This window comes from Centroberyx affinis, unplaced genomic scaffold (genome assembly GCF_046629955.1).
Source record: "Centroberyx affinis isolate AG114_WGS23_722 - 3 ecotype Tasmania unplaced genomic scaffold, CSIRO-AGI_Caff_v1 ptg002870l_1, whole genome shotgun sequence".
Lineage (NCBI taxonomy): Eukaryota > Metazoa > Chordata > Actinopteri > Beryciformes > Berycidae > Centroberyx > Centroberyx affinis.
The window spans coordinates 221781-234926 of record NW_027281003.1 but is presented as its reverse complement, the minus strand read 5'-3'; the positions used below and the strand labels follow the sequence as shown (position 1 = coordinate 234926).

The 13146-nt window shown below is 43.7% G+C and overlaps 1 protein-coding gene across 1 annotated transcript; it reads right to left on the bottom strand.

The window, feature by feature from the left end:
* Window positions 1–881: 881 nt before the first annotated feature.
* bcorl1 (BCL6 corepressor-like 1) lies at window positions 882–13146 on the bottom strand. The gene is made up of 11 exons (XM_071536423.1): window positions 12801–13146; window positions 10606–10829; window positions 10129–10258; window positions 9269–9724; window positions 7815–8002; window positions 7271–7537; window positions 6992–7158; window positions 6038–6183; window positions 5468–5545; window positions 3714–3885; window positions 882–2760 (listed from the first exon to the last, which is right to left on the bottom strand). Exons 1-11 carry the CDS (start codon window positions 13144–13146, stop codon window positions 2415–2417), a joined length of 2520 nt encoding a protein of 839 aa, XP_071392524.1. The 3' UTR covers window positions 882–2414.

The following is a 13146-nucleotide window of genomic DNA, read 5'->3' as shown; positions in this document are numbered from 1 at the left end:
TAATCTTATACATACAAAACAAATCTGGGTAATCTACTGTATGTAATATGCCTCCATTTTTTTATTTTCAAGTAACAAAACAGTAATCCAATGTGAAGTGGAATGCCAGTGTCAGAGAAGTCACCAGTAACTCATGAATTTATGCACATGGGTAACAGATACAAAAAAGAAAAAAAAAAGAAGCAGGCAACAGATCGCTCCTTTCAGTTTCACCGTTTACTGAGTCTCTGTCATTGGTTCCCTCTAGTGGACATAATCAAAGCCAGACCATATCTTATTGACAGAATGAAGTCTCACGTTATGACTCTTCAAATCTCCCAATCACACTAACTATAATGAGAAAGTACTTTTCATTTAAATGATCACCCATCTACAAACACACTCTCCATGTCAATTCCTATTATCTGTTGAGCGGAGAGCTGAGCGCATGAATAATCTTTGCAAATGTTAGAAACAGAGAGCCAATTGTCTAATCTGTAACGTCACCAAGTACCAATTCCTGGAGTTTCTAAAGCTGTGATTGCATTCAGGGTTTGATTTTCCAAGCATATAACTGCATCTCCTGCTGGTTCACAACTGTCATCACTACTATGAAATAAAACTTAATTGGGTTTAAGAGTAAAAATGTGAAAGTGTCTCTTAGTAACACCAGAGATTAATATCATGGTTCCTTGGATTCCGTCTTTGCAGGATGAGTTATATATCACAAATATTCATTCATTTAAATGTTCAAGGACAAAGAGATAAGATGTGAAATGAGTCTTAGGGTGAATTTTCACTTGAACATTTAATATAAGTATTCATTCAGTGAAATTATGATAACCTAATAGACAAAATGAAGAGGTAAAAACTATGATTCACAATCATGCTTTATTCTTGTTGATTTCTTATAAAAGAATCAAATAAAAGGTTCTTTGCAGGTCTCACACACTGCTCAAAGTCTTGCTGTATCCCATTTTCTTTAACTAAACTATACTTTCTTTACATTTCAGTCTCTTCGTCTTAAATATCTTTCATTAGTTTGTGACTTCAAACCAAAACTTCATTGATTGTCAACACAAAATCTATCTTAGCACCAGTACAATAAAACTGTACTTTTGCTTTTTGAAATACTGTTTTGCAATGAAGGAGAAAAATCTCAGAATAAAGGGATCCTAATAAGTACATTTCAAAATGAAGCACCAACCATACAAAGCAATTTTCATAGATAGTTTTGTCAGATACATAAGAGGTCAAATATATTAATGACTATTAAATTAAGCACAACAAACAGTGTAAATAAAACACTCGCAACACAAAGCACGGTGGGATCCGGGAACACCATAAGGACACAGGGACAGTCGTGGCTGCAGTGAGAGGGCATCTAGCTCTCTGAGAGGCTCTGGACTCCAGAGATGGTGCTACTTTTCCTCTGAGAGTGATCCACAGGATTCTGTATCAGTTCAGGAGGAGTGCAACCTGGGGAGTGGAGAACACTACTGCAGAAACGTTCCATCTGTGCAGTTCTGTAAACAAGTTCTCATTCTCAAGGTCCAAAAAACAACATGTCATAGTCTGAGCGGGGGAGCGGGGCAGCCGAGTGCCACCCAAGGTATACTTTGTGAAATGTGCACACGAAATGAAAAGCAAAGCAACATCGTAAGCTACATGTCCATCCAGTAATGATCTGCCGAGTATGAGAGGTGAAAAATAAAACAAGAGGAACAAACTGGACTTGAGGCTGTGAGCTGGGCGGGGGTGTGTGTGTGTGTGTTTTGTGGGTGAATCTATGTGCCATGGTCTCTTCTCTGCAGGTCTCCAGGTCTCCCAGGTTGACATAGAAACCATCTGGGCCAATGGCCTCCCTGACTCTGTTAGCTGGCCGTAAGCCTCTTAGCTTTACGCAAGAGTTCACCAAGATAAAAGCCTTGGATTATCTCCCATCGAAAAATATCGCTTTCCCTCAGGAACAAACTCAACAAAAAGTCTTAAACATAATCCATCCCTTGCCACAAGAATACATTTATATAACCAAATGTGTTAACCCTGATGGCAAGATATACATATACACTACCATGTACATACATAATCATTAAAAAAGTTTTCTCAATAGTTCTCAGGTAATCAAATATACCTATAGATAGGAACCTGAAAGCTGCTTTCCAGCACTGACCACTCCGATGTGCCGGTCCTTGAGGTGGTGTTGCCGTGACCACGTAATCATCTTGCTGCTGAGGTCAAAAGGTCAGAGGTGGAGTGTCAAGTCAGTACCATAGCTGGAGTTTAGACGCTTAAACCCATAACCCTCGTTACAATGGACGGAGAGGTTTTCTTCGAGCTGCTGCTTGCAGGGAGGACTAGGTTGACACACTGGGGATTTGAAAATGACAACAGTTTGAATGTCTACAGGTTAGAGAAGAGTGGCGGGACAGAGGCTATCGGCCACGTGTCTTCCCTGTGTTCAGCAGCATCTCCTCCTCCTCCTCCTCTTCCTCTTCCTGGAGGATGTGAATGGAGGAGCCCAGTAGTCTCTGTAGCTCTGGCACACAGCGCACCAGATCCACAAGCCCCTCTTCATCCTCGTCCTTGTCTTCCACCTCCTTATGCTTGCCTCTGTGCGGCGCCGCCAAAGCTGAGCTCACCTGGCTGATCGACACCTGCCTCCAGAGCTCGGCCCGGGACAGGGTCACCACCTCCAGGTGCGGGTAACGCGCCCGGAAGATCCTCGCCGACATCTTCAGACGCTTCAGGACGTCCGTCAGCAAGAACCAGTTGCAAAAGCTGCCAGAGAGGAACATGTCTGATATTAGCCATAGGTTAGGGTGAGAAAAAATCTTATTTTTTACTGTAGATTACCAATTTTGACCTGAAGTATGCATAAAGAAAGACACATTAGGTAGACCAGTGGTTCCCAAAGGTTTTCATGTCAAGGATCCACAAACAGATGCACATTAGACTATGGACCCCCGTTTCCTGAAGGAAATACACCCCATTTTTATTGTTCGATCTGGCTTATATAACTGTCTATACTGTAACCTACAATCAGAACAGTCATCCATATTCATTCTCTCCCTGTGCTAACTTCCAAGGAGTGACATCAAGGAACCCTAGTGGTCCCCACACCCACTTTGGGAACCACTGACTTTAACTCTGCTTCACACCAGATGCGGAACACGCACGTAGCAATGTGTGGGATTTGCTGCAGGGCAACACACCGGGAGCGTTTTTTTACGTTAACCTTCCATGAGTAAAAAAAAATACTCAGAGAACTCACAGAAGTGAAATGCCCCCTCATTCCAATGAATGAAAATAGGATAAACATTATGCTCCAACAGGCAAGACAACAGCATCCCAAGCCTTGTTTTTAAATGTTGTCTTTGTAGAAACAATGCCTAAAACAAATACAAACAAAAACAATACAAACAAAGCCTGATTTGATGTTCATCATCCCATAATGACTCTGTTGCTTTTAAAATTCACACCAGTGCATATTTACTAATCAACAACAACAGTAAAGGCATTAGTAGGTTAATCGTCAAATGGCTGGGCGTGGAGAAAATGGACAAACCTATCGCTACATGTCCACATGCTGCGGCTGGTGTGTTAACTATCCATTAACATCAGCGTCCACTGCCCATCCCTTCAGTGTCTGGTGTGTCTGAGGCTTTAGACTGTGTGCGATTGTTCATTTTCTAATAATTCTTGCCAACACTGTCTCATCTTTGCCAACTCACCCCTGGGTTAATGACACCTGAACATGATAGCAGGGTAAGAGGGGCTCGGAGGAGAACTCAAACAGAAGGCAATCTTTGTCGGAGTCTCTCTCGGTGTTCCCCCTTCCCTTCTCCTCCTGCTCTTGATTCTGCTCAGACAGCAAGAAGTCCCAGCACGGCTCCTGGTCAGTCTCTGCAAAGAGAGGTTCAGTGAGGTGAGCACAGGATCGGAGAGACTCGCTGTATATCTGAACTGCCAATGAGCTGCTTCTCAGCACAGGGTTAGGACGCCCTCTAGTGGGCAGTGTGTTCACAGAAACCACAATACATGACTCACATTCAGTGCTAGGGATGCTCCGATCGGTTGAAGGACAATACCAGAGAAATTTAGTGTTATGGCCCATTTACCAGTGTCTACATCAGGTTTACATCTCCCAAATCATTTTTCTATGCATGTTGTATGTAATTAATGTTTTAACATTTACTTGGTTTTTTTCATTGTTTTTTAAAATACAAACTTTACAGTGTCAAACCTAGCTTGAAATGAACTGCTGTCCCGAGTAACAACGACACCCTAAATAAAAAGTAATGGATAAGACAATAATGTCTGTTGATGTCGGGTGATTGACAGTAAGCAGAGTGTAACGCAATGCGTCCATTGATATGAAAAAGCTCAACCTGGGCACAACAGAACAACCATAAAACAGAAACCCAAGACCAAATTAAAGCTTCACGTTTACCATGATGGATTATCTAGGTCTGTGGAAGTTGTTTTTCATACTGAACAAAAATGAATGAAAGCAAATGGCTTCTTCTGAAGGCAGGAAAATGATCCTTGATATCTCCAGCTATGCTGACTGTGTGCAGACACCAGCAGGAATAATGTAAAGGAGAGGGGCAGCCCAGACGATTGACACAAACTTAAAAAAACAAAACACTGGCATTACCCTTTAAGAGTGGCAACAAACTTAGTGGAAATCAGCCTCCTCTGATACTCAGTATCCTCTGAATCAGAAAATGAAAGCCGTTTAAATCTTCTGTCATCATCACACAGTTTGCTGCAGTGCACTCCATTTGTCACTAGTAATTATAATTCATAATCAAAAGTAAGTATTAAATCAAATTTCTGTTGCAACTGTGCTACACATTTTGCAGAAATACACGCAAGGTTCACAAAAAAAAGGAAAGATATTGTAGATAAAGTAACAGATTATCTACATATTGGGACAATATTGGGCAGTCTGTTGCTGTCGTCATAAATTACCCAACGTGTTCTCTTCAGTCTCTACAGCTCATCCGGAGTGTTGCAGTCTGCCCTCTCTTCAACCTCCTTAAATTCTCCCATGCCAGCCCCATCCTGCTGTTCCTCCACTGGATAACCGGCCCCCTGTGGCTGCTTGTATCAAATTTAAACCCCCGGTGCTGGTGTAAAGGGCTAACCTACCCCCCCCCACCCCAGTGGCCGAGCCCTGGCCCAGCCTCACATTCCGGCCTTTGCCCTGTGCTCTGCTACGACTGGGTGCTCAGTTCCCCCTTCCCTGCAGCCACCCGACTGCTGCGCCAACAAGCCGCGACTCTTCTCCCTCCTGGCCAGTGGTTGAATGACCTTCCCACCCCATGAAGGACTGCAGAGTCACCCAATATATTCCATTACAAATTGAAAACTCATCTCTTCAAGAAACACTTCACGCCTCCCCCACCTTCCCCTGCTTGCACCTAATGTTGCTCCTGTCTAGACAGATAGATAGATAGATAGATAGATGAATGCATCTTACCAAACAGGGAGCTGCTGTAGAAATCCCAGGGTAAACTGGGATCCTGTTCGTTGCGCCCTTCCAGGTCTGTGAAATATTCTGGAACAAAAGAATTCAGAAGGTAGGAAAGAAAGAAGTGACATCTGATCAGTACGAAGCATCATCATTAGTAGACCTACACTATGGGATATGGATGTCAACAAATGTGGATAAATATTTTTGCAATATCTCTCTTGTATACGTTGCATATTGGGGGAGGACACAGAACTTGTATTGTTTATTGCTCACTGTGCAATGTTGATATGTATGGGGACACAGTGTTTACTCATGTGCTGACACATTGTAGGATAGGTGAATGCAAAGGGGGCAAATATAGATTTTTAGTATTTACTTTCATGTATTGTTTTTATTAACTTTATTATAGCCTCTTGCTACATTGTTTATTTTGGTATGTTGTTTATGTATTTGTTGATGCTGTGACACCTGAAGTTCACCCTGGGGTAAAATATCAATTTGGTAATTTATCCATTTATTGATGACTAGTTCAACTGATGGACAAGGTGGCCAATATAAACAAGCCGGATACTTTACCTGTGAGGAAGGTCTTCATGCTTTGGCTGTGGGCCAGCTTGACTGGTGTGTGTCCGGAGTATGTGGCCAGAGTCGGGTCTGCACCATGATTGAGCAGCAACCAGACTATTGGGAGGTTATCACTCGCCACTGCATCATGAAGGGGCCTGAGGAAAATATATAAAAAACACTATTATTTGTCTGAGATTTTATATTTTTAGAACAGACCTGAGTCCAATATTATTTGCAAATAACCTATATAGAATACCAGATGGGTGGGGTTTACTACATTAACACAGTTCAGATAGTGTTGGGCAAGTTGCCTATCACAGGGAAGTATGCTAAATTAAATTTCAAATACTGTGATTGATTACACTTTCTGGCACTCTTGTTATAGTCCTCTGTGGCAAACCACACCCACTGGGAACTTCTGTAGGCTTAAACAAACAACAGAAAGTATTTGCAGCCACTGTTTGACCAAGGTCTGCATAAGAAAGAACATATCACCAAGCCATGTTATCCAAATATAATCCCCAGTTTTATCATAAATAATACCTTTCAATGTGTATGACCTTATGTCATCTCGACCTTATGTTAATTACTTATTTTTAACAACAATATATGAGCGAATATCTTGACAATGTAAATGCTCTACATCAGTGGTTCTCAACCTTTTTGTGGCTTGTGCTTCCCAAAAAACAAAGTGACTCCTACTCCAGACCCCCTGTTGCAGGTGTAAGAGTGTAGGACAGTGAACTAAAAGATGAACAATTGAACAATGATTCCACAAGAAAATGACATTTAGCACAAAGATTACAAACATGATACTTATAAATTTGTAAATATTAGAAATATAATTCTTTAAATTCAAGAAATCAACTTGTGACTCCCCCGAAATCATCTCGCTCCCTCTCGATGGGTCCCAGCCCCCAGGTTGAGAACCGCTGCTCTAAATCATGACCCATGAAGCCTCACCGTGTTCCATCCTGGGCGCTACAGTTGACGTCAGCCCCGTGTTTCAGCAGCATCTGGACAATCTGAGTCCAGCCCCGAGAAGACGCCTCATGGAGAGCTGTGTAACCAGCGTTGTCACGCCGATTGACCTCCCGGATGTCCTTCTCAAGACAGTACAGAACTACATCCTGAAGGACAGAGGTGGGACAGAGAGGCACATCAACATGTTGGAAAATGTCTAAAGTTGAACGATTCTCACTTCATGTTAGCGTCAACATAGGTGATTAGATGGGATGTTACCTGGTAGCCCAAGCGGGCGGCTCGTTGCAGCAAAGTCTCCCCGGCGTTCTTATTAACAATCAACCGACGAACCTCTGGAGGGACAGGCCTTCTGGGTGGAGACTCTAGAGTGCTGCCTCTTCCTGATGAGCCTTTCCTATTGGATGGAGGCGATGGCAAGCCCTTTGGAGTGGCCGGGAGGCTGTCTGGTCTCTTTCCATCAGTGTTGTCATCATCTATAGCGAATGAGGCACAGCGCTTGCCCAAGCTGCTGCGTTTGGTCTTAAACTAGAATACAGATTTTGTAATGAGAACACTGTGTGAAATGGAATCTATTGTGCTGCAATGCAAACTTAGGGCAATTGGCTCCACGTACCGGGAACCAGTGCTGTATGAGACTAGCTGCCATCATGGATAGTGACATAAATGGCATTAATCATTACTGCCGCAAGGGGGCACTGTAAGCTAATCTATTCATGGCGCAATGTCCCTACAGTATTTCCTAATATCCTGCATGATTTAAAATGTACGGTAGGTCTGTGAGCAAAATCAGCAAGCATCCTACCTTCTGCTCATCACTGTCACACAAGTGCTTGCTTTTGAACTTCCTCTTCCCTGAAGGCTTGTCATTGCACTCTGGAGAGGCCTCGCTCTCCTGGTAGCGAACTGACCCTGAGCGAGTGAACGAGGGTCTCCGCAGAGCAGCCTCTGGACACTGGGCACTGGGGCTCGGACACAGATTGGCCTGTGAATCTGTAATGACAAACTGGCTTTAGAGGTTGTGCTATCAGCACTGAGTGGTATCAAACAGAGGAACAAAACGTACATTTTACAAAGAAGTGAACTCTATCTTAGACAACACCGCCCACCCCATCTATGGTAAGATGATGCAGCTACAGAGTACCTTCAGCCTCTTGCACACACCCGCCACAACATGGAGCATGGAGTATTTTAGGTGCTCTTTTGTGCCAACATCACACTGTACAATGCTTCCTGCCCCAACGGCCCTTGCCTCAGCCATCTAGGAGGATGCTGAAGCGGGGCACCTGCACTACACTGTCTATAAGAACTATTCTGGACTGCTTTTTGCATTCCTATGCGCTGGACTAATCTATCCATAAGCTTGCACAGTTTATGATCTGCATACATTTCTGCATATGAGTCAGTACATGTCTCTCTGGACACATTTCTGTGTATATGCTACCTTCACCTATAAATATTCTGATAATTGTAATAATGAGAAGAGACATCAATGCATGGCCTTTGTATGGCCATTTGTACATGAGTGCATATGGCTTTCTGCAGATGTGTTAGTGAATACAACACACATGGCACATCAAGTACAAAAGCTATAAATTTACATATCTCTTTTCTTCATATTCATTCTCATTTTTTAGATATTGCATATATCTTAATATTTTTAATTGTTTTATTTCATACTATATATTTAATATTTCATTTTCATACTGTACATATTTTCTCTGATTTTTTTTTTGGTTGTCTCATTATGTTCTATTGCTATTATTTTGTAAATCCTCATAAAGTTGTAATTCATTTTTTTACTCCATATTTTTCATTCATACATTTCTACTCAATATGTTTTTAATATGTTGGAACTGACAGATGTTGTATGTTTAATACCTCCATTTGCTATATTCCTATTTATATTCTATTTTCCCTATTCCTATATTTTTCTGCCGCAATGACCCAATTTCCACAAATTTGAGTTTTGATAAGAAAACAAAGATGCTGATCAATTAGTAGGACACTTACACTATAAATCAGTCACCAGCTTTGATGGCCACAGGCCGTCACATAAAAAGGTAGAAGATCAGTGATTCAAGTATATATTTTAGATTGTACAATTAATTATAAATGCTGCTCACAGCATTAAATCCATACATATAGACATTTTCATCGTTCTTGCCATATCTGTAACTAACAGCTGCACTTTTGATTACAACTTGGCTGGAAACAGATAAGATGAAACTTCATTGATCCCGTAGGGAAACTGGGTACCTGCTGCAATTCCAATGTCCTGTTTCAGGGAATCAGATTCCTCGAGCTGCTCTCCATCTTCCAACTTGTCTTTCTCAGTGATGTATTCCCCAGTCTGATACTTTCTGTTACGGCAGCGCCGGCGTTTCTTGCGAGCAGGGGTGTCTCCCTCTGCGCTGTTCGTCTTTGCCTTGCCCTGAAAGACTCGCTCTGGCAAGGGGTTGGTGCGAGGTCTCCCTCTGGGACGGCGGGCAGGTTGTGTGGGAGGCGTAGCAGGTGAAGGTAGGGAAGGAGGCGTTGGGGTAGGCGGGGGAGATGGCGTCGCGAAGCCCCAGTGGTCCAGCCGAGCCTCATCAGCTCGCCGTCGTCCCCTCCTCAATCTTGGGGTGGAGCTCTCTGTGGCTTTAGGCTCCTTACTGGATATGGCAGAGCTGTTGAGAGTCCCTACACTCTGAGGACTGCTGCCACTATCTGTAACTGATTAAAACACATTTGCATGTTACACTCCAACCAGGTACAAAGCATAGAGGAATAGCCATTTCGGAGACATCAGAAAATAGTATGCAGACCATACGCATGACATTTTCTGCCCACTTAACAATGCATGCAAACTACCATACTGCTCAGGGTGACTGCAGGGAATTTATCTCAAGAACAGCGACTATAACTCTGAGATGAACACAATAATCTATTGCTAACTGTAAGCTCTATAAAACGCTACAAATCTGACGCAATGAAAACATCATTTAAATTTAAGGACTCAGTATGACTCAAATGCCTGTTAACGCCGAGTGAGGTTGGATATCTGAAATTTGTGCACACTGTGAGAACCATTTTAAGGGCAGTAAATGTCACAGTATTATAAGAAACAAAGACTTTACCTGATTTGTTGTGAGTTGCCTGCTCAACCTTGTTGGGACTGCTCTTGTCCTTTGGAATCGCCTCTTTATTCTGTGGGGAAAGTTTTTCCACTGATAGGCTCTGCTCTAGCACAGGTGCACATTGTTTCTTCTGTTGAAACACACAGGGGACAGAGTGAACACACTATATGGGACGCTATTGATCACAAAGCTTTCATGGTGATGGAGCACATGTAACAGAACAAGGAGAGCATGTAACAGAACAAGATTCACAATAAGCCCTTGGAAGTTGAATCATCTGTCATAGATTATTATTACAAAAGGAAGTACTGCATGTCAAATTAAAATTCATTATTCAAAACCTGATTCTTGGAAAACAAAAACGCTGATTGCTGTCTTAAACATTAGTCTACATTTCTACCAAAGGGAGATAATAAATGCAATAAAATCTTTTAGATCTAATACAGACTTTCACACCAATACAGGCAGGTAATTTACCTTTTTAGGGCATGACACTTTGGTTGGAGTGCTTTCCTTGTCTTGCTTTTTCTTTGTTGTTCCTGCAGCTTTCTTTGATGGGTCTGTTTGTGACTTCTCCTTAGCTGGCTTCTTAGGACTGGCTTTCTTTTGTTTGATGACAGCAGCTTTTGCTTTGGTTGGCGACTCCTCTTTGGTTCCATTTGTTTTCTTCTCAACCTTGTCGCCTCCCCCTGCACACTGGCCTGTAAGAATAGACACAACTATGCCCTCCAATTTTTCATTGGGAGGACTGTCTGACGCCCCACTTTCTTTCTTCAATATCTCCCCCTCTAACACCTGGGCTAGTTTGCTCTCCATCCTGTTCCCGTTTGTTGATGCATTGCTTCCATAGATATGAGACTGGGCAGAAGGCTTTGAGGAGCCTTGCTTCTCTTGTAGTCCCATGTGTTCTCCCTGACTGGTGTGTATCTCAGTATTATTCTCCCTGGGCTCAGTGGCACTCGCCTTCTCAAGTCGGTTCATAGTTTGAGTTGAATCCCCTTGAGATGGCATACCAGGCCGTTTCTCGACAGACCTGAAAGGTGGGTATTCAAAAGCAGAAGTCTGTTTGGACTGAGTGTCTTGGCTCCCCATGAGTGGATTCAGTACATCAGCTTTCCTAGATGCAACAGGTACAGCCTGACCATTACCCTCGCCTGTCAGTGCTGTTGTTTCCATAGTTTTCTGCTTTACAATGGACGCAAGGTTAGATAGAGGGGACTTAATTCTCTCCCATTTTTCATCCTCAGTTTTGGACGGGCTATGATGGGCACTCTGAAACTTAGAACCCTCTGCAATTGCAGTGCCCCTGGCCTTTGGGGATCCTTGAGTGTTTTTTCTCTGAACAGAACAGCCTTGGTGAGGAAGAAGAGCTGGCTGTTGCCATGCTGGATTGACAACAGTGGTAGAGTATGACACTGCTGCTTTGCCAGTTCCAGACTTTTGATGAGTCTGAGCATTGGCGGAGACCGACAGGGCAGTTGATAGGGCTCCTTTAGAGGGACAGCTCTTAGGTATGGCTGTGCTGGTGTTTTTAACATGCTTGACACTATGAGCATGCTGGTTGCCCTTCATCAGATAGGATGGCTTCTTTCCTCTTGAGGCCAGATGTTCTCCTTGGTCAATGATAGATATAAACTCCTGCTTTGCGAAATTCTGAAATTCATCTGCAAAAGTCCCTTTTCCATCTTTGCCCCGAAGTGTAGAAGCCAGTATGGGGCTAGCCACGCCTACGTAAGTTCCAGGGATGTTTTTTAAGGAGTCTTGTGAGGATCCTTTGCTCCAGGATGACTTAGGCTCCAAGACCTGGTGATTTGGAGGCCTATTTGATTGCTTTTGATGCGATCCATTTCTGTGGGTATTGGGTAAGATAGGGTATTGCACAGCTGAACTATAAGTGGTAGTATGAGTCCTCTTTGCATTAAGAGAATCTCTCTGATTTGACTCATTGTGATGCTGCTCCATCACAGGAACTGGAGGGTCATTTATGCATTTTGGACGTTTTGACTTAGCAGACAAATCAAGAGGTACGTCCCTCGGTTCAATCGGGCAAGTGACTGTATGGTCCTCTGAAGCAGATGGGGGCTTCGGTTTTAGACAGCCCACGGATGTCTTGTCTATGCTGTGGCCTTTCTCCACGTGGTTCAGCAGTCTGCTCTGAGTGGTGATACTGGCCAGTGCAGGGCCACAGCAGATGGCAGCGGTGGGAGACAACGTGAAGCGGGTTGGTGGGGCAGAACCTAATGATGGGTGCTGTAATGGGAGCGCAATAGCTGGTGAGGCCACCACTGAGGCTAAGGATTTATGCTCCCCTACAGATTTGGCACTCTTATTCGACGTTAGGTTGGATTTTAGTTTTGATGTTGATGTGCCTGTTTTTTTCTCTGGAGTGGGAGTCCGGCCGACAGAGAATGGATATGGGTAGGTCCGCATGAGAGGTGTCCCTCCGACGCCTGAGCTTTGAGGCTGAATTTCTTTCTGAAACTGACTGGCTGTGGCCTCTCTCAATGCTGCAATCTGACCCGGTGCTGGTGGAAGAGTGATTTTACAAAGTGGAGAGGAAAAGTTGGTGGATGGAAGGAAGGCAACAGGCTGGCCCGGTTTAAATATGGTGGAGCATTGGAACCCAGGAGGAAGACTTAGCACTGACTGTGTTTGTGTATGTGATTTCTTACTGGATGTCACATTGCTGTGACTGGGGTTGAGCGAGTCCTCCGGGCTGACCTTTGCACCGCTTGACCACTGAGGTGTGGGGAAAACCCCGGCACCATCAGCCTTGAGTTTAGGGACCTCTGCCCTTTTGTCTGCTCTCTTGTCTGAGCTGGTGAGGGGAGAGCCTGACATTGCTGCATTGTTGAGCTGTTGAGGTGGAGGAACCTCAGGACTGTGGTTGTAACTGTTAGGGTCCAGGCAGGCTTTTGCTGTCTTACAGTCTGTTGTTGGGGTGTTCTTGTTTTGCTGACTGAGGGTAACATCTCCTCTGAACTCAGGGGGCAGCGTCTGGGGGGGATTTCCCACCAT